Source organism: Phytophthora parasitica (genome assembly GCF_000247585.1).
Source record: "Phytophthora parasitica INRA-310 unplaced genomic scaffold supercont2.28, whole genome shotgun sequence".
NCBI lineage: Eukaryota > Oomycota > Peronosporomycetes > Peronosporales > Peronosporaceae > Phytophthora > Phytophthora nicotianae.
Genome location: NW_008649014.1, coordinates 525,095 through 542,069, shown reverse-complemented (window position 1 = coordinate 542,069; position 16,975 = coordinate 525,095). Strand labels below are relative to the sequence as shown.

General features: G+C 51.6%; 9 protein-coding genes across 9 annotated transcripts; 6 read left to right on the top strand and 3 right to left on the bottom strand.

Annotated features, from left to right (window-relative positions):
* Positions 1–8: 8 nt before the first annotated feature.
* On the top strand, positions 9–865 carry PPTG_12302 (hypothetical protein; the record flags this gene model as incomplete). Its single annotated transcript, XM_008908032.1, has 3 exons — positions 9–40; positions 123–415; positions 477–865. The coding sequence occupies 3 exons, from the start codon at positions 9–11 to the stop codon at positions 863–865; spliced, it is 714 nt and encodes a 237-aa protein (XP_008906280.1).
* A 523-nt stretch (positions 866–1,388) lies between these two features.
* PPTG_12301 (hypothetical protein) lies at positions 1,389–2,448 on the bottom strand (the record flags this gene model as incomplete). Its single annotated transcript, XM_008908031.1, has 1 exon — positions 1,389–2,448. The coding sequence occupies one exon, from the start codon at positions 2,446–2,448 to the stop codon at positions 1,492–1,494; it is 957 nt and encodes a 318-aa protein (XP_008906279.1). The 3' UTR covers positions 1,389–1,491.
* Positions 2,449–2,544: 96 nt separating this feature from the next.
* PPTG_12300 (hypothetical protein) lies at positions 2,545–3,651 on the bottom strand (the record flags this gene model as incomplete). The annotated part of the gene is made up of 2 exons (XM_008908030.1): positions 2,545–2,683; positions 2,807–3,651. The coding sequence occupies 2 exons, from the start codon at positions 3,649–3,651 to the stop codon at positions 2,545–2,547; spliced, it is 984 nt and encodes a 327-aa protein (XP_008906278.1).
* Positions 3,652–3,921: 270 nt separating this feature from the next.
* PPTG_12299 (hypothetical protein) lies at positions 3,922–7,335 on the bottom strand. The gene has a single exon (XM_008908029.1). The coding sequence runs from the start codon at positions 6,825–6,827 to the stop codon at positions 4,032–4,034; it is 2,796 nt and encodes a 931-aa protein (XP_008906277.1). The 5' UTR covers positions 6,828–7,335; the 3' UTR covers positions 3,922–4,031.
* PPTG_23029 (hypothetical protein) lies at positions 7,298–8,694 on the top strand (the record flags this gene model as incomplete). The annotated part of the gene is made up of 5 exons (XM_008908028.1): positions 7,298–7,313; positions 7,496–7,866; positions 8,211–8,249; positions 8,347–8,522; positions 8,679–8,694. The coding sequence occupies 5 exons, from the start codon at positions 7,298–7,300 to the stop codon at positions 8,692–8,694; spliced, it is 618 nt and encodes a 205-aa protein (XP_008906276.1).
* A 294-nt stretch (positions 8,695–8,988) lies between these two features.
* Positions 8,989–10,443, top strand: PPTG_12298 (hypothetical protein; the record flags this gene model as incomplete). The annotated part of the gene is made up of 1 exon (XM_008908027.1): positions 8,989–10,443. The coding sequence occupies one exon, from the start codon at positions 8,989–8,991 to the stop codon at positions 10,441–10,443; it is 1,455 nt and encodes a 484-aa protein (XP_008906275.1).
* An 800-nt stretch (positions 10,444–11,243) lies between these two features.
* On the top strand, positions 11,244–12,903 carry PPTG_12297 (hypothetical protein). The gene has a single exon (XM_008908026.1). The coding sequence runs from the start codon at positions 11,378–11,380 to the stop codon at positions 12,836–12,838; it is 1,461 nt and encodes a 486-aa protein (XP_008906274.1). The 5' UTR covers positions 11,244–11,377; the 3' UTR covers positions 12,839–12,903.
* Positions 12,904–13,219: 316 nt separating this feature from the next.
* Positions 13,220–14,700, top strand: PPTG_12296 (hypothetical protein; the record flags this gene model as incomplete). Its single annotated transcript, XM_008908025.1, has 2 exons — positions 13,220–14,342; positions 14,405–14,700. The coding sequence occupies 2 exons, from the start codon at positions 13,220–13,222 to the stop codon at positions 14,698–14,700; spliced, it is 1,419 nt and encodes a 472-aa protein (XP_008906273.1).
* A 515-nt stretch (positions 14,701–15,215) lies between these two features.
* On the top strand, positions 15,216–16,944 carry PPTG_12295 (hypothetical protein). Its single transcript, XM_008908024.1, has 2 exons — positions 15,216–15,607; positions 15,683–16,944. The coding sequence occupies exons 1-2, from the start codon at positions 15,343–15,345 to the stop codon at positions 16,867–16,869; spliced, it is 1,452 nt and encodes a 483-aa protein (XP_008906272.1). The 5' UTR covers positions 15,216–15,342; the 3' UTR covers positions 16,870–16,944.
* The last annotated feature ends 31 nt before the right edge of the window (positions 16,945–16,975 follow it).

The window sequence follows — 16,975 nt, the reverse complement described above, 5'->3', positions numbered from 1 at the left end:
TGCGCAAGATGAAGACCCTGAACTACGCTGCAGCCCTTCGGTAAGCGCTAATGACTTTAAATGCTATTACTCATAATACTTTGAGGTACTAATTTTGTTATTGTATTTTTTTGTTTTATAAGTTTCAAAACTCCACTTCGGCCAATCATACGCCAGGACACGAGATGGGGATCGACCTATGCAATGGTCGAGCGCTATTTCCGAATTTCCGAATATTTACCTGTGGAAGACGACGACGTCGCGGAGCTGCTACCAAGTCCGAGGGCCATCAAGCGCCTACGCGGCCTCCTGGTGGACCTGTCGCGAGTGCAGAACGTCAGCAAGGCGCTTCAGTCCGACAACATTACAATGCTGGACGCACGAGTGTGGCTGGACGGCTTAATTGACGTCGAACCATCCTTCCACCAGTATTTGGGTACGTTTCAGCTAATAGTTTTGTATACTTATGTGAACTAATTGTTTTTGTTTTAAAACAGAGCCACGAGCTGATATTGTGCATACCCCCGACTTCGAGATTGCATGCACGAAGGTTCTGGCAGGAGATGCAGCTAAACTCACTCGAGCGCAGCGCCTCCTGCTTCAACCTTTTGAAAAACAGGAGTGTGAATCGGAAGAAGAGAGTGAAGGAGAATCATTTGTTGCCCAGTTGCAACGAAAAAGGAAGCGAGCCCAACGAGTGCAGACGTATGCTCTGCTTGCAGCTATTCCGCCTACGTCAAACATCGTTGAGCGATTCTTCAGTCTTGCCCGTATAGCGTATGGGCACGAACGTCATCGCATTGCTCCGTACACCCTCGAGAAAATCCTTTTTCTCCGTGTTAACAAGCGCCTCTGGGACATTCACACGGTAAATGAATGTCTTTAGCTGATGAGCAATTGACACTGCGGTTTTAGCATGCAGTTTACGCAGGGAATATATTGCAGTTATTGATTTCTTCTGGATCTTGCACTGCATTACTTATTCTATCTGTCTTCAAAGTTGCACGGCATTATTTACGAGCACATGAGGTTTTGTATCAATGAAAATGCCGTATTCGGCATCCCTGCCCAGAGCTCGTTACGGACATCATCATCTCGCTTCTGCTGCTTATCCAGAAAATGTGCGAATACAACGCGCAGTCCTAGAAACTTTTCCATCCGCGTGGGCTCCTGCAGTAAAACAGTGGAAAGAAGCTAAGCAACATATATTTTTCACTTTAGACCTTGATATTCCGAAATCTGCTTATCCTTTTCGTGCTTTAACTCAATTCCCCAGGCGGTTTGATCGGTGAACGGCTGAGGAGAGCTTTCAACGTTCTTGCCAATAACGCTTCCGTGCCGATGCTATCCCAGCCTCCGCCTCAGCCCTAGTGGTACAATGAAATCGCCTAGTTTACCTAACGAATGACCTCGGAAGATTCGTTGTGCTTTTAATCGTGTTTACCATCTGTGCTAACTGAATGCGTTCGTCATATAAAATGGCATCCTTACACATTCACTATCAACTAGTGGTCACAAGCTCATCCAAGCAAGAGTGGCGGAAAGGGCCAACACGCTCATCATCACTACGTGAGCATTAGACTTGAAAGAAACAGCCGACGACTTGGTAGCAGTGGGTGTGTCCGTTGCCTGTGAGGCCGCTGAAGGCACACTTGTTGGTGTTTGGTCCGTTATTGTCGGCACTAGAGTAGCTGTCGTCGGGGTTGGAGTCGTCGCATTTGGCCACGTTACACTGTCGTCGTTACACAGTGCGAGCGCGTCTGCAACCCTTTGCTTAAAGTTGAAGCCGCTGTAGGTGCAGTTTGGCAGTCGAGCCTCCACGTCGGTCATAAGCGCAACGCATGCGTTCTCAGCACAGTATTCTTCTTTACTCATGGCGTCTGTAGCCGCTCCCGCACTTCCAAGACAATCTGCGCTTTTTGAGACTTCAGTGTTGATATCGTTGATGAAAGTGACGTTCTCGGTAGTGCAAACCGGAACTGTATCGGTCGTGATGACGACGTCCGAGTTCGAACCCCGAGAAGCAGAGCTCAAACTTGAGGGAGACGCAGCGTCGCACATCGCTACCAGCTTTTCCATCGTTTCCCCGAGGTTGGTGCCTTCGAACTCGCAATCCGGAGCGTCGGGCTGGAGCTCCCGAACGAGCTTTATGCAGGCACCAGCACAAATCTCCTCCACGGAGTTGATGCTGTTGTCCAAGGCGCTACCCGCACAGTCTGGACTGTTGGAATACGTGGCAGCTACACTTGTGAGTTGCGTTAGTTCGGTCGACGTACAAGCCTTGGCAGTGACGGTCGGAACCAGAACCAAAATTGCAGCTGATATCGCGCAAGCGACACTAGACCATGTTGTCGTATAACGCATGATACACTGGTTGAAAGTCGCTAGAAGGAGGAAAAACTCGAAGTGGCGACTGCGCGACGAGCATTGAGCAAGTCGGTGGTCAGTGGCTCCGGATTTCGTACCCATTTTCAACGAACAGCAAGAACGTTTCATGTTCCCGATTTTAGATACATGTACCTATGTAAGTAGCATATGTTTAAAACTGTGTTTTTTTCGCTTAATTCAACGACGATAGTCTAGCAGCCCTCCTTCACTGCATTCATCCAAGTCAATCCTCCTATGCGCGTTGGGGGTCCACAAGCATGCGTACTTGGCGTTACTGGCCTCGGCGTCGTCCGTCTTGTCCTGCGAGACCATACCTCTGTTCACGGCACAACAATAGTTGAACAGCAAATGGCAAAATGACCCAACAAACATAATATTATTGTAACGCAGTTGTTCATTGCACGCGACAATCGACTGCATTTGATGCACAAGTGCTCACAAGCTAATCCAAGCAAGCACAATAATTGAACTCACCACCACGATGCTTGCACTGAAATTCAGGGCAACACCGGCCGACTCGGTAGTCGCGGGTGTGTCTATTGCTTGTGAATTCGATGAAGATGGGACGGGTGTTGGGATCGTCGTTTCGGTAGGTACTGGTGTGGTCGCAGGGGACATCGTCGAGTTTGGCACCATCACAACGGCGTCGTCGCAGAGTGCAACCGCCTCTGAGATCACGTGCTTTGCGTTAAAGTCTTCGTAGCTGCAGTTAGGCAGCCGAGCCTCCATATTTTCCAAGTACGCAACGCACGTGAGGTCGGCACAGAATGCAACTTTGGTGATGACGTCTGCAGACACATTTCCGTTGCAGTAGTCGCTTTCCTCCGCTTCCAGGTTGATTTCATTGATGATAGCTACATCCTCAACGGTGCAATTGGGAGCCGTAGCCGTCGTGGCGGTAGTTGAGTTCGAGTCGTCGGGAGCAGATGAAGCTGAAGCTGAGCTGGAATCCGACGTAGCCGTCTCGTCGCACCATGCCACCAGGATCCCGTACGATTCCCCGAGATTGTTGTCATCGAATTCACAGTCAGGTATGTCGGGCAGCAGTTTGCGCATGAGCTTTAAGCAGTCACCCGCACAATACTCACTTTTGGAGGCGTTATTACTGTCAAACGCACCACTGGCACAGTCGGGAACGCTAAAGTACACAGCTGCTACACGTTTGAGTTGTGCTCGTTGGAAAAAGGTGCACTCCTTTGCTGCGACGGTCGGTACCAGCACCAGAATCGCAGCAATCACCACTAAAGTGATCCTACAGGTAGATCGCATCAAGATATGGTGCATGGTTGATTGCACGGTTGCAGGTTTGCGCTTTCGGAGGAGAATGGAATGTGTCGATAACAAATCGAAAGAATGAACTGTAAGGGGGCAGTACATGCAGTATCGGTCTTCGATAGAAGAATTCATTTTTATGGTACCATTGAAGTTGTTTAATGAAGTCGTGTTCCGTTGGACAATCCATTACCGCTCTCTGACGATTCGTCAGTGATGAACGTCGTCTTCATCGAGACGTAATGGATCACCTTTGGCAACGACCGTTATTACCATGCTCCATATTTGTACCCATGTACGTAACACATGTTTAAAACATTTTTTTTTTTCGATTAATCCAACTACGGTAGTCTAGCAGCTCTCCTTCACTGCATTCATCCAAGTCAACCTTCCTATGCGCGTTGGTGGTCCACGAGCATGAGACTAGCCACGAACGTCATCATCATCTTGGGCTTGACTTCCACGATATCCTCGTACGTCAAAAAGACCGTCGCGCCGATCTTCTGGGCGCAACTGATGGCGTACTTGGCGTTGCTGGACTTGGCGTCGTCCGTCTTGTCCTGCGAGACCATGTCCCAGTTCACGGCACGCGGCTCCACTGCATGCACCAAGTCCAGCAGATACAGACCGTCGGACAGCGTCGGGTCCCTGAACGACACGATGTTGCCCTTTGCCCGGCCGCTCTGACGCACCTTGTTGTTGGCCCACCCGATGATGTCCTTGTCCGTGATCTCGCCTCGACCGGCTGCGAGTTCACTCAAGATCTTAAGTTGCTGGTACCGCATACTCTGCCACACGATCGACAGGATCATCTTCTTGGCGCCTTCGAAGATATCGGCGCCTCCAACGTTCACGAGCGAGAACTTGAGCTGCTTGCCTAGTACGACGCAGTAGTTGCAGTTCTCCACCTGCTTGAACTTGTTGGGAGCCACCATGTTGACCTTGTTCCAGGCCACAATCCCCTTCTGGATCTTGTCCAGCACCTTGAGCAGCTTCATGCCATCACTCAAGTCCGAGTACAAGTGGTTGATGTACACGTCGTCGATAGCCAGAGAGTTGATCCACATACGGAACACACGCTCTTCGCGCGTGTCGCCAACGTCATCGTACAGAATCTCCTCTAACTGTTTGATCTCCTCCTCAATCACATCCAAGGCTGGACAGGTGTTGAAGAGCTGGGCCACGAACGACATGTTCAGCTTCGGGTTGCCACTGGTGATATCACGAGGCTTGATGAACGTCTCGACCTCCAGACGACGAGCGTTCTGGATCACGTGAGCTGCACGTTCCTCTGGGATAGACTCCGTGCACAAGTCGCAGTGCTGAGGAGCGATATGATGCAGTAGAACGCTGTACGCCGTCGCATCCTGCACGTCTGTGCTGAAATTCGTCACCTTCTTGGGGTGACCTGCTGCCTTCAAGTGGTAATTCATCCATCGCAGCAAAATCTGGTCAGGCGGGAGCTTCATGAACTCCTCCAACGTCTCTCCGTCCAGTAGCAGTCGCATCAGTTCTGGGTGGTTCTTCAAGTTAATAGTCGACGTCAGTTGGATCTTGATGATCTGCCATACCAGTCCCAAGACCAGGATCGGTTTGCCTTCGATCAAGTCGTCAGGACCGATATTCACCACACTGCAGCCGATACTCTTGGCTGCGTTGATGCACAAGTTCTGGTTCTCTGTTTTCTGGTACACGTTCAGTTCTTTCGAGCGCTTCACGAAGTTGAGAGCTCGTTCATCGATCGTCTCGGGTACAGCCCGGTTGATGAGTTTACACAGTAGTACGCCGTCGCACACAGCTCGGAACAGACCGGCATCCATACTGATAGGCATCAACGACGCCACATCCTTGTCTGCTTGCAGAGTGTTGTTGATATGCTCTGTGAAGGCGACAGTCTCTTCCTCTGAGTATGAGTGCAGACCACCAGCAGTGCCCTTCACCTCGTGGATTGTCGAGTTGTACTGTGCTGCAGCACTCGCACGACGCTGTAGCACACTCAAAGTGTGGGCGTCGACGCCACCGACGTACTCCGATGCAGGCGAGGTTGGAGCAGGTTTCACGGGAGAGCGCGGAGGCGTGCGAACCACTGGAGCTGGCGGTGGCGGTGTACTAGCTGCAGGCGGCCACTGAGCACGTTTCGGAGTTTCTGAGGGACTTGAGGCCACTGGAGCAGGAGACGGCGAGCTAGGAGGCCACTGAGGCTTGGCAGATCCGTTTCCAGCTGGCGGCCATTGCGGGGGTTTAGATACGGGACTCTTTGGTGCAGATTCAACTGGTGCAGCGGTTGGTGGCCACTGCGGCTTCGAAGCACTTGGCGACGTCCCTGCAGGAGGCCACTGAGGCTTCGTGGGGCTCTTATCACCGGCAGGCGGCCATTTTGAGGTTGCAGAGGGAGGAGTAGCCGCAGGAGCAGCAGGTGTAGACGCAGCAGGAGGCCGCTGTGGCTTGGATTCGCTGGATCCTGCAGGAGGCCACTGTGGCTTTGTATGTGTAGGCGCTGCAGTCGGAGCTGCAGGCTGTGGAGCTGACGACGGCGTGTGTCCCCATGACGCAGCTTGGTTGGCAGCAGGTGGCCATTGTGGCTTACTCGCAGCGGGAGCAGGAGCCGCTGCAGGGGTCGTGGGCGTTCCTGCAGGTGGCCATTGCGCTTTTTGAGCGAAAACTGGCGCTTGTGGCGTCGACTCAGGCGTCTGAGATACCGTCTTTTGGCTAGAAAAGAATGGCGTTGTCTCCACGGTCGCTGTGGGCTCAGGGGCAATAGGAGCGGCGGTCTGCGCGGCCTGTGCGACGGGTGTGGGGGCCACTGACGCGTGACCCATGAGCAGCGCTGGGTCCAGAGCGATCGCTCCATTGCGGAAATCGTGCAGAAGCTCCAGGAACTCCTGGAACGAGATCTGCTCGGGTCTAGCCAGCTTAGTCTGTTGCAGCATGACGGTGGTCTGATTGGGCGTCACATTCTCGCCCAGCTTCTGCAGGACCGTGTGTAGCTCGGATACGGGCACAGCAGCCGCGTAGTCGCGGTCGTGCTCCTTGAACACGCGCTTGAGCTCGTGGATCTCTTTGGGCGAGAACTTTTGCAGGAAGACGGACGACACCTGGTAGCTCATGGGCGTCTCTCGGTCTTTGGGGCTTCTCTTTGGGGTGTGACAGTTGACAACGTTCACGGGCGCAGCTTCAAGGGGGAACATTGAAAGCGATAGAGCTGGGCAGTATTGGATTAGAAAGGGATTACGGTTTCGAATTTTTCATGGCGCAACGTTAACGCAACTTTGCAGTATGTTGCTCATCAAGCTTGAAGTGGATTATGTCGTCTATCCGAGGGCTTGTATTGGCACTTTGCCGCGAGCGGAGCGACGGCACTAGACAGAGAAGATCACTGCTTGAAGATGTTACTCTAGTCCTGGACCAGAACCTGGTGGTGAGCTTCAGCCTGAAGGGCTCTGCGCGGCTGAAGCTTTAATCGCGACATGTTTGGGCGGTGGATTTTGTCATAAACAGCGTGGGTTGCGAGCTTATGGGCGCGAAATATTGGGACTGAACTGGGTGGCGATCTCAGTGAAGAAAAGGTGGCAGTAGGCAGAAAGATTCAAGCGGTGACCATTTCAGCGCTCTTGTCGTAAAAGGAAAATACTCTTCTTGTTGGGCTTCGTTGGAGGCGATGTTTATCTTACTCGGTGGAATTCAATTGGTCGACTTTCAAAGTTAATGTGGTGTATTCCTTATTCACTACGTGGACAATGAGCTGACCTGGGTGGTTGATCGGCTGGCGAATGCACAATATTATTATTGTCTTTGTTGGAATCGATAATACTGCACTGGTGCGCTCACTAACTGAGTTGGAAGCTGGAAATTGCAGCAAGTCACCAGCAAATTATAGTTCGGACGAAAGCGCTGCCGAGCATTGGCGTGGTGGTCATTCTAGCCTCTGTCGGCGTGATTGTCAGCGTCGCGGTGAGCAAGAGATCGTCGAGGTCGTCTAGTACGAGCGATGACGCGCCCAGGCAGTACCAGCAAAGGTATCGGCTGCCAAGGCGTCAACACGGAGTAGATCATCCACCATCACGTCCGACAACACAAGTACTACGTACTCGCTCGCAGTTTTTGCCTTTGGCGACTGGGAAACAACAATTACTCGAAGTCCCTTTGTTCTCGGTCAGCGACGTACGGAACTGCAACGATAACGACATCAATGCTGAGGATGATGAGGCGGAATCAACATGCCTGAAGGTGCTTTCAAATAAATCGTCGCTTGGGCAGTGATCGCTGTGACTCTAGTGCTATTACCGAACATCACTACGAAGGCATGCACATTTCTTCAATGCAAAGTATAGCGTCGTATTGCGGCATTCCTGACTGCGCGAGTGGCTCATTCAACAGCAGCTGCATTATGTTCTAGGCGGATTTTTGTGAGAGTGAATGCATGAAGCTCATGCGCGTGCTACTTCCCGACGTACCTTGACGGCAGCAACCCCCTTGCAGAAATATATCGCGCATTGGTGACGTGGTGCGACGCGTCAGATTCTCCCAGAATCCGAAGTGGACTGCGGAATTCATCCCTAATTGCACCGCAGACTATCGTCAGCGACATTAACAAGGAGGAGAGAACGGAGGTAACTGCCGTGGAAATTTGCCTACTCGCGTCACCACGAGTGTGGCATTTTGGATCGACCAGTATGCGTTGCGTACTTAGTATGGGTCAATGTCAAGAAAGTGGTTGGAGACACTTTTGCGCTGTTCGACGACGCTGGTGTGACGTTGCCGAACACGACGACGCCCGGCGACGACAGCATCGCCAATGCCCACAACGTTGACTTAAACACCAATAGTCACGTCTTCTACGGACTCACAAGCAACGGATACACCCTGCTGCAGCCAAGTCGTCGGTATTTGCCTTAAAGTCGAAATCACACGCCACGACGGTGAGTGTGTTGACCCTCACCACCGTGCTCGCTTGTATGAGCCTGTGAGTACTCTTGAATGTGTCTACGCAGACATAGAATGAAATCCGTCTATCTCGCACTTACATGGAGTTCTTGTAGGCCAAGGGTGCGGTAGGTTGAAGAACTATATGAATACTGTGGTGGTTCATGTATCTCGCACCCTTTACCACGACGCAACCTTGCCATTTTCAGCGCGTAGAAGACTGTGTGCTGTTCGTGCGTGCCGAACTATCATTCTAACCATCGCAAATAACATCACGGCCAATCACACTGTTCGTAATGATCACGATCTTGAGACGGGCGTCCCATAGCTGATACCGTCTCCGCTTTCGAGCCTCTCACTCTCGAATTTCCAGCGTAGGCAACACTATCTATCGAACAGCGTAGTACAGCAAACAGGTGAAATACTATGGCGATCCCTAAGAAGGGGATAATCGCTATTGCCGTGATCGTGGTGCTGGCCGTCATCGGTGTGATCGTTGGTATCGTGGTGAGCAAGGGCTCATCCAGTTCGTCCAGTACGGGCGACGGCAACTCCAGCTCGACCTCTGGGTCCAGTAGTACTGCCAGCAGTTCCGACGGCACATCCACCAAATCGTCGTCTTCGACGAAGAAATCGAGCTCAAACTCCAGTGCGTCCACCATCACTTCAGACCCTACAAGTGCCACCTACTCGTTAGCTGCGTTTGCTATCGGTGACTGGGGAACCACCACCACAAAGAGCTCATGCTGCAAGCGCTCGTCCACTTACAACGACTACGATGTCAACGCTGAGGACATCGTGGCTAGTGTTATGAACCAGCAGGCCTCGACTGCTGAAGTCGCCCCTAAGTGTGTCATCGGCCACGGTGACAACTTCTACTGGAACGGAATCGACAGTGAGGACGGACGTGACTCGCGCTTCACGACCACCTTTGAGAGTAAATTTGACGGTGACAACATCAAGACTTTACCGTGGGTGAACGTCCTTGGCAACCACGACTACGGTGGTGCCGACTACATTTGCTCGGACGGTGACAGTGCCGGAAAATGTTCGTCTTCTGACGAGCTACTCACCTCTCTGAAGAATAAATTCTCATGGCAATCGACGTATACGAGTCCTAATGACGATCGTTGGGTTCTGGAGGACCATTTCTACGTCTACTCTATTGAAGACGAAGCTTCGGGTGTTAGTATTGATATCTTCAATGTAGATTCGGGCGATGCTGACTCGCACGGAGCCACAGAGACCTGTTGTCAGTGCTATGGCTACGCTGGTGATGACGATGACAAGTGTGCCAATGTTGCGCGGGGAGACGACGCTTGCTGTGGGGGAGACGGAGATATGTACGACCAGTGCATGGCTCAGTTCACGGCTTGGAGCGATGATTCACGGAAGCAGCTGGAGGCGAATATTGCTAACTCGACCGCGACTTGGAAGGTGGTGAATAGCCACTATTCACCTTACGCTCACTATGCTGAGGCCGGTATGGATAAGTGGTTCAACATCATTAACGGTACAGGAGTTCACCTTTGGCTGAACGGCCACACACACGGTGAAAACCACGATTACTCGGCATCTCTCGGTGTGCATTTTGTCGATAATGGTGCTGGTGGCGGTATCCAGAAGGAATCTGCCAGCGGTATCCCGACGTATGCTAAGGATCTGGTAGAGAATCTGTGGGTGTATAATGGTCAGGAGTACGGATTTTTCTCGTTGACGGCGTCTAAAGATTGGCTGAAGCTGCAGTACCACACAACCGATGACAAGTGGTCGTATGCGGAGAGCTTCAACTCGACTACTGTTGGCGGTGTTGCGACGAAGCATTGTTGGTACATTCCCAATGACGGCGCGGAGGGCAAGGAATGCACCTCGAGCTCGTAACTTAGACTTAGTGAAAACTGCAGATCCTAAATGTTTTAGCGATCAGAAGATCCACAAAAAAAAACAAAATGCTGAAGCCATTATGCAATAATGTTACTTCGAAATAAAAAATAAGTGTAGCGAATGATCCTTTTCTCTAGTTGTAATGCGTGGTGGTGCGAAGAATCGAAATGTAAACGAGGCGTCTAGTAGTGGGATTTTGACACGAATTTTGATGCCACTTGCTCGTCGTTTGCATCGTACAAACACGACAATTGTGCATTATTTTCTTGCGCCAGACTGCCAGCTTTTGACACTGTATTTCACACACTATCAAGCATCGCTTGTCATGACTGGATTTTCAGGCGCACCAAGACATGCATTCACTGTCCATCGTGTGCTCTCCACTGCGGTGACAGCGACTTGGGCAACAGAGATCGATTTGCTTCTGTAATTTGGCTCTCGAATGCAATGGGATTCACATTATGTAAGAACCGTCATGACCAGACCAGGCCAACGGTCCGTCGGCGACGGAGTCCTGCACCGTGAAGTTTAGACTCAGGATCGGCACAGCACCGAGAACATTACTGCTTCATCTCTAAAAATACACTTTCTATATCTAGTTGCAATAGCATGGTATTTCTAATTATCAAGGGGGAAATTGTTCTGAAAGTTCACCAACAAGATTTTGAAATATCCTAGTGTATTAGTTTTCAGGACCCAATGCGGCGCGTAAACTTTCCGTTCAGCAGTTGATTCCCGGCATATCCTTTTTGACGCCACACGATTGGCCAAAAGGGTTGATTCACATTACACTTTGAGACGGGGGCAAACTGGGGGTCCAGCCAAGCAAGAATTCCTCCAGCTCACTCGTGAACTTGCAGCAAACTGCGAAAGCGCACTGGAGGAGAAGCAGCATAGCACGGTTACACTATAGACAGGAATTAAGCTTGGCATGGCAATCCCCAGACGCGCGCTCATCATCATCGCCGTGGTCGTCGTGCTGGCCATCGTCGGCGTGATCGTCGGAGTCGTGGTCACCAAGGACTCGTCCAATTCAGCCAGCACCTCAGACGGAACGTCCTCAGGCTCGATGTCCACGTCAGGTGGCAGCACAACGACCAGCTCAGGCGGCACCACCAAGTCGTCGTCCTCCACCAAGAAGACCAGCAGCAGTGGTTCGTCGTCCATCACGTCGGACCCGACCAGCGTAACGTACTCGTTGGCGGCCTTTGCCATTGGTGACTGGGGAACTACCGTCACGCAGGACTCGTGCTGTCAGTCCTCAGGCTACACAGACTATGACATCAACGCTGAAGATGTGGTGGCCAGCGTCATGAACCAACAGGCCGCCAACGCAGATGTGGCCCCCAAAATTGTCATTGGCCATGGCGACAATTTCTACTGGTCGGGCATCAACAGTGAAGATGGTCGTGATTCCCGATTCACGACCACCTTTGAGGACAAATTCGACGGTGACAACATCAAGACCCTCCCATGGGTGAACGTGTTGGGCAATCACGACTACGGTGGAGCCGACTACATTTGCTCAGACGGTGACAACACGGCCAAGTGTTCGGATGGTGACGAACTGGTCACGGCATTGAAGAACAAGTTTTCATGGCAGTCAGGATACACCAGTCCTAACGATGACCGGTGGGTTCTGGAGGACCATTTCTACGTCTACAGTATCGAGGACTCGGACTCCGGAGTGAGCATCGATATCTTCAACATCGACTCGAATGATGCCGACTCGCACGGAGGTCTGGAGACGTGTTGTCAGTGCTACGGATACGCTGGAGATGATGACGATACGTGTGACAACGTTGCCCGTGGTGACGACGCTTGCTGTGGCGGTGACACGGACATGTACGACGCGTGTCTAGCTCAGCTTACCTCCTGGGCTGATGACTCTCGCACACAACTTAAGGCGAACATCGCCAACTCGACGGCAACGTGGAAGATCGTCAACAGCCACTACAACCCATACGCCCACTATGCCGAAGCAGGCATGCAAGAGTGGTTCGACATCATCAATGGTACGGGTGTTCATTTGTGGTTAAACGGACACACCCACGGTGAAAACCATGACTATTCATCTTCGCTTGGTGTACACTTTGTCGATAACGGTGCCGGTGGTGGTATCATTAAGGAGTCCGCTAGTGGTATTCCGACGTATGCTGAGGACTACGTGGAGAATCTGTGGGTATACGATGGTACGGAGTATGGTTTCTTCTCGCTCACTGCGTCGAAAGATTGGCTGAAGCTGCAGTACCACACTGCTGATGATAAGTGGACGTATGCGGAAAGCTTTAACTCAACCACTGTCGGCGGTGTGGCTACAAAGCACTGCTGGTACGTCCCGAACGACGGTAGTGAAGGTCAAGAATGTACGTCGTCGTCGAGTTCCTCGTAGATATATTTCAAGTTTGTGTACACCATCGGCATTTTTTTTTGCTAGAAACCTAAAGAAAACTGTTTTTTTTTTACTTTTTATTTTCACTGAAAAGCGCCAACAACACCTCACTGTGGGAGTGGATTGTCAGCCATCTCCCGGTATGCACGGTACTCGATTTGGTAGGAATCGTTGCCAGGTCGATTCACCAGGTGTCGTACGTGTTGATCGGTCAGGATCTCAGACTTGTTATGGCTCGTTTTCACTGAAACCCGCTAATCAATGAGTTCCTGCCGGATCTCTAGTTATTAGTACACGAATGAACTACCGCTGCCTGTGCACACCCAATCAAGACAAATTAGCTCACTAGCGAATTCACTGCGGTCAAGGATAACAGGACAAATGGGGCTACCGAGGAAGACGTGGATTATCATCGGGGTGGTGGTCGTGTGCGCTGTCGTTGGCGTGATTGTCGGCGTGGTGATGACCAGCGGGTCATCTAGTTCGACCAGCTCCACTGATGGTGTCGACGCCAGCTCTTCGGATTCGAGTAGCAGAGCGTACACCTCCGACGGCACTGCATCATCAACCAAGAAGACGACAAAGAGCAATAAAAGTGGCTCCTCCAGCATCACGTCGGACCCCACCAGCGTCACCTACTCGTTGTCTGCCTTTGCTATCGGAGACTGGGGCACTACTGTCTCGCAGGATTCATGTTGTACTCGCTCTTCTACCTACAACGACTACGACATTAATGCCGAGGATATCGTGGCCAATCTGATGAATCAGCAGGCCGGTAGTGCTGATGTTGCCCCGAAGATTATCATCAGCCACGGCGATAATTTTTATTGGACTGGTATCAACAGCGATAACGGTCGTGACACTCGTTTCACGACGACATTCGAGGAAAAATACGACGGTGAAAACATCAAAACGATCCCGTGGGTGAATGTTTTGGGTAACCACGACTATGGTGGGGCCGACTACATTTGCTCGGATTCGGGCGACGGCACTGCTGCGTGCTCCGACTCGGACGAGCTTGTCACCGCTTTGAAAAACAAATTTTCATGGCAGTCAACGTACACGAGCCCGAACGACGATCGCTGGATTTTAGAGGACCATTTCTACGTCTACACTATCGAAGACGCAGATTCTGGTGTGAGCATTGACATCTTTAATGTGGACTCGGGCGATGCTGATACCCACGGCGCGATGCAGACTTGCTGTCAATGCTACGGCTACGCTGGAGACGATGACGACACCTGTGATAACGTATCTCGTGGAGACGATGCTTGTTGCGGAGGTGACACAGACATGTATGACGAGTGCATGGCCCAATTCACCGAGTGGAGCGATGATTCTCGCACGCAACTCGCTGCAAATATCGCCAACTCGACGGCAACGTGGAAGATTGTCAATAGTCACTACAACCCGTATGCTCACTATGCTGAAGCAGGCATGCAGGAGTGGTTCGATATCATCAATGGAAGTGATGTTCATTTGTGGTTAAATGGACACACCCACGGTGAAACCATGACTATTCGTCTTCGCTTGGTGTGCATTTTGTCGATAACGGTGCTGGTGGAGGCATCCAAAAGGAGTCTGCAAGCGGTATCCCGACGTATGCCGAGGACTATGTGGAGAATCTGTGGGTATACGATGGTACGGAGTATGGTTTCTTCTCGCTCACTGCGTCGGAGGACTGGCTGAAGCTGCAATACCACACGGCCGATGACTCGTGGTCGTATGCGGAGAGCTTTAACTCTACCACTATTGGAGGCGTGGCAACCAAACACTGCTGGTACGTCCCGAATGATGGAACCTACGGCCAGGACTGCACGTCCTCATCTTCGTCCTCGTCGATACTATCTAGGAAGATGTAGATATCATCAGACTGAATATCAGTGATATGCCCTTGACAGTCAAAGTATCGTTTTCAGGTTTTCATGGTGTTGAGGATTCATTTGGAATCCCAGCGTGCCTTCGCAAGGACCTTACAGCAGGATAGAGTGTTCAGCTTACTGAAGTAGAACTGACTACATGCCGTGTAGAACCTACACGTAGGTCTTAAAAGTGGTGGCGTCGTTGAGGAGTTCTCGAGTCCAATGCGGCCATAGTGGCTGTAGGCTTGGGTGTCTGTCCCATTAGTCTGTGTGGATCTCCGTGATGTTCGTGTCCGCATGGCGGCCAATGAGCCATCCTTTGGCCACCTGAAAATCACAGTTGTTGCAGATGTCTTGCCGTTCGGATGCACGGTTGGAAGCGGAAATTAAAACTAAAAAAACAAAAATTTCTAACATCAAAACTATTTCAGCCAATAGACGTTCAGTTTACCGTTCACCAGCGAATCAGAGACTGGGAAATATAACCACAACCGCAAAGCCGGACATGGCAGAGTCAGTGTGCCGGGCGTACCTCTGACCGGCTCATTTAAGCTTTCACGGCGGACCGCAGACTTGGATTCCCCCTCTCCACTCCTCAGTCAATTTCCACCTGGAGTACCAAGCAGCTCATTGCCCATTGAAATGGTTTCCAAGAAGGTCGCTATCACCGGCGTGGTGGTCATTTTGGCTGTCATCGGCGTGATCGTCGGCGTGCTGGTCGCGCGCAAGTCCAGCGACTCAGCCAGCGAGTCCTCAGGCACGAACAGCTCTGGCTCCGGCTCAACGAGCACCACCAGCGGCAGCGGGACGTCCACCACATCGTCGTCTTCGAACTCCGGCACCACCTACAAGCTCAAGAACTCGACCAGTTCGGCCTCCAGCTCCGTCACTTCCGACCCGACCGATGGTGAGCTTTTTGACATTCTTATGAGACGGTACCGGAACTGGCGTTAATGATTTGTGTTTTGCATGTGTGGAATAGCCAAGTTCACCCTCTCAGCCTTCGCAATCGGTGACTGGGGCACTACCGTCACCAAGGACTCGTGCTGTACTCGTTCGTCGACCTACAACGACTATGATGTCAATGCCGAGGACATTGTGGCAAACCTCATGAACCAGCAGGCCATGGCCGCCTCAGCCGCCCCCAAGTGCATCTTGAGCCACGGTGACAACTTCTACTGGACGGGTATTGACAGCGAGGACGGACGTGACTCCCGATTCACAACCACCTTTGAAGGCAAGTACGATGGTGACAACATCAAGAGTGTCCCGTGGGTCAATGTGCTGGGTAACCACGACTACGGTGGCGCCAGTTACATCTGCTCGGACGGCGATAACCCGGCCGAGTGCTCGGATGCCGACGCTATCGTGACTGCTCTTGAGAACAAGTTCTCGTGGCAGTCGAAATACACCAGTCCTAACGATGATCGTTGGATCCTAAAAGACCATTTCTACGTCTACTCGATCGAGGATAAAGACTCTGGTGTGAGTATCGACATTTTCAATGTCGATTCGGGCGATGCTAGCACCCACGCTGCGCAGCAGACTTGCTGTCAGTGTTACGGATACGCTGAGGGTGACGATGACACGTGCAAGAACGTTGCTCGTGGTGACAAGCTGTGCTGCGGTGGAGACGCGGACATGTACGACGCCTGCTACGCCAAGTTCACGGAGTGGAGTGACGACTCACGTAAGCAGCTTGCCAAGGAGGTGGCATCGTCCAAAGCCACGTGGAAGATCGTCAACAGCCACTACTCGCCGTACGCTCACTACGATGAGGACGGCATGGCCAAGTGGTTTAAGATTCTCAAGGATTCGGGCATCCAACTCTGGATGAACGGACACACGCACGGTGAGAACCACGACTACTCATCGACCTACAAGGTTCACTTTGTCGACAACGGTGCAGGCGGTGGTATCCAGAAGGAGTCTGCCAGTGGCATCCCCGAATATGCTTCGTCTGATGTTGAGGCCGTATGGGCGTATGGTGGTCAGGAGTACGGCTTTATGTCGGTGGAGGCGTCGGAGGAGTGGCTGAAGTTGCAGTACCATACAGCAGACGACTCGTGGTCCTTCTCAGAGAGCTTCAACTCGACTAAGATCGGCGGAGTTGCTACCAAGCACTGCTGGTATATCCCGGTGGACGGTGGCACCGGCAAGGAGTGTTAAACAACTTGAACGTACATGAGAGTTTTGAATGGATAAATCGTTTTGATACATTTTGGTGTGTGCATCCAACGTGGGTAAATTTGCTTTGGTTGCCACATCGCCAAAG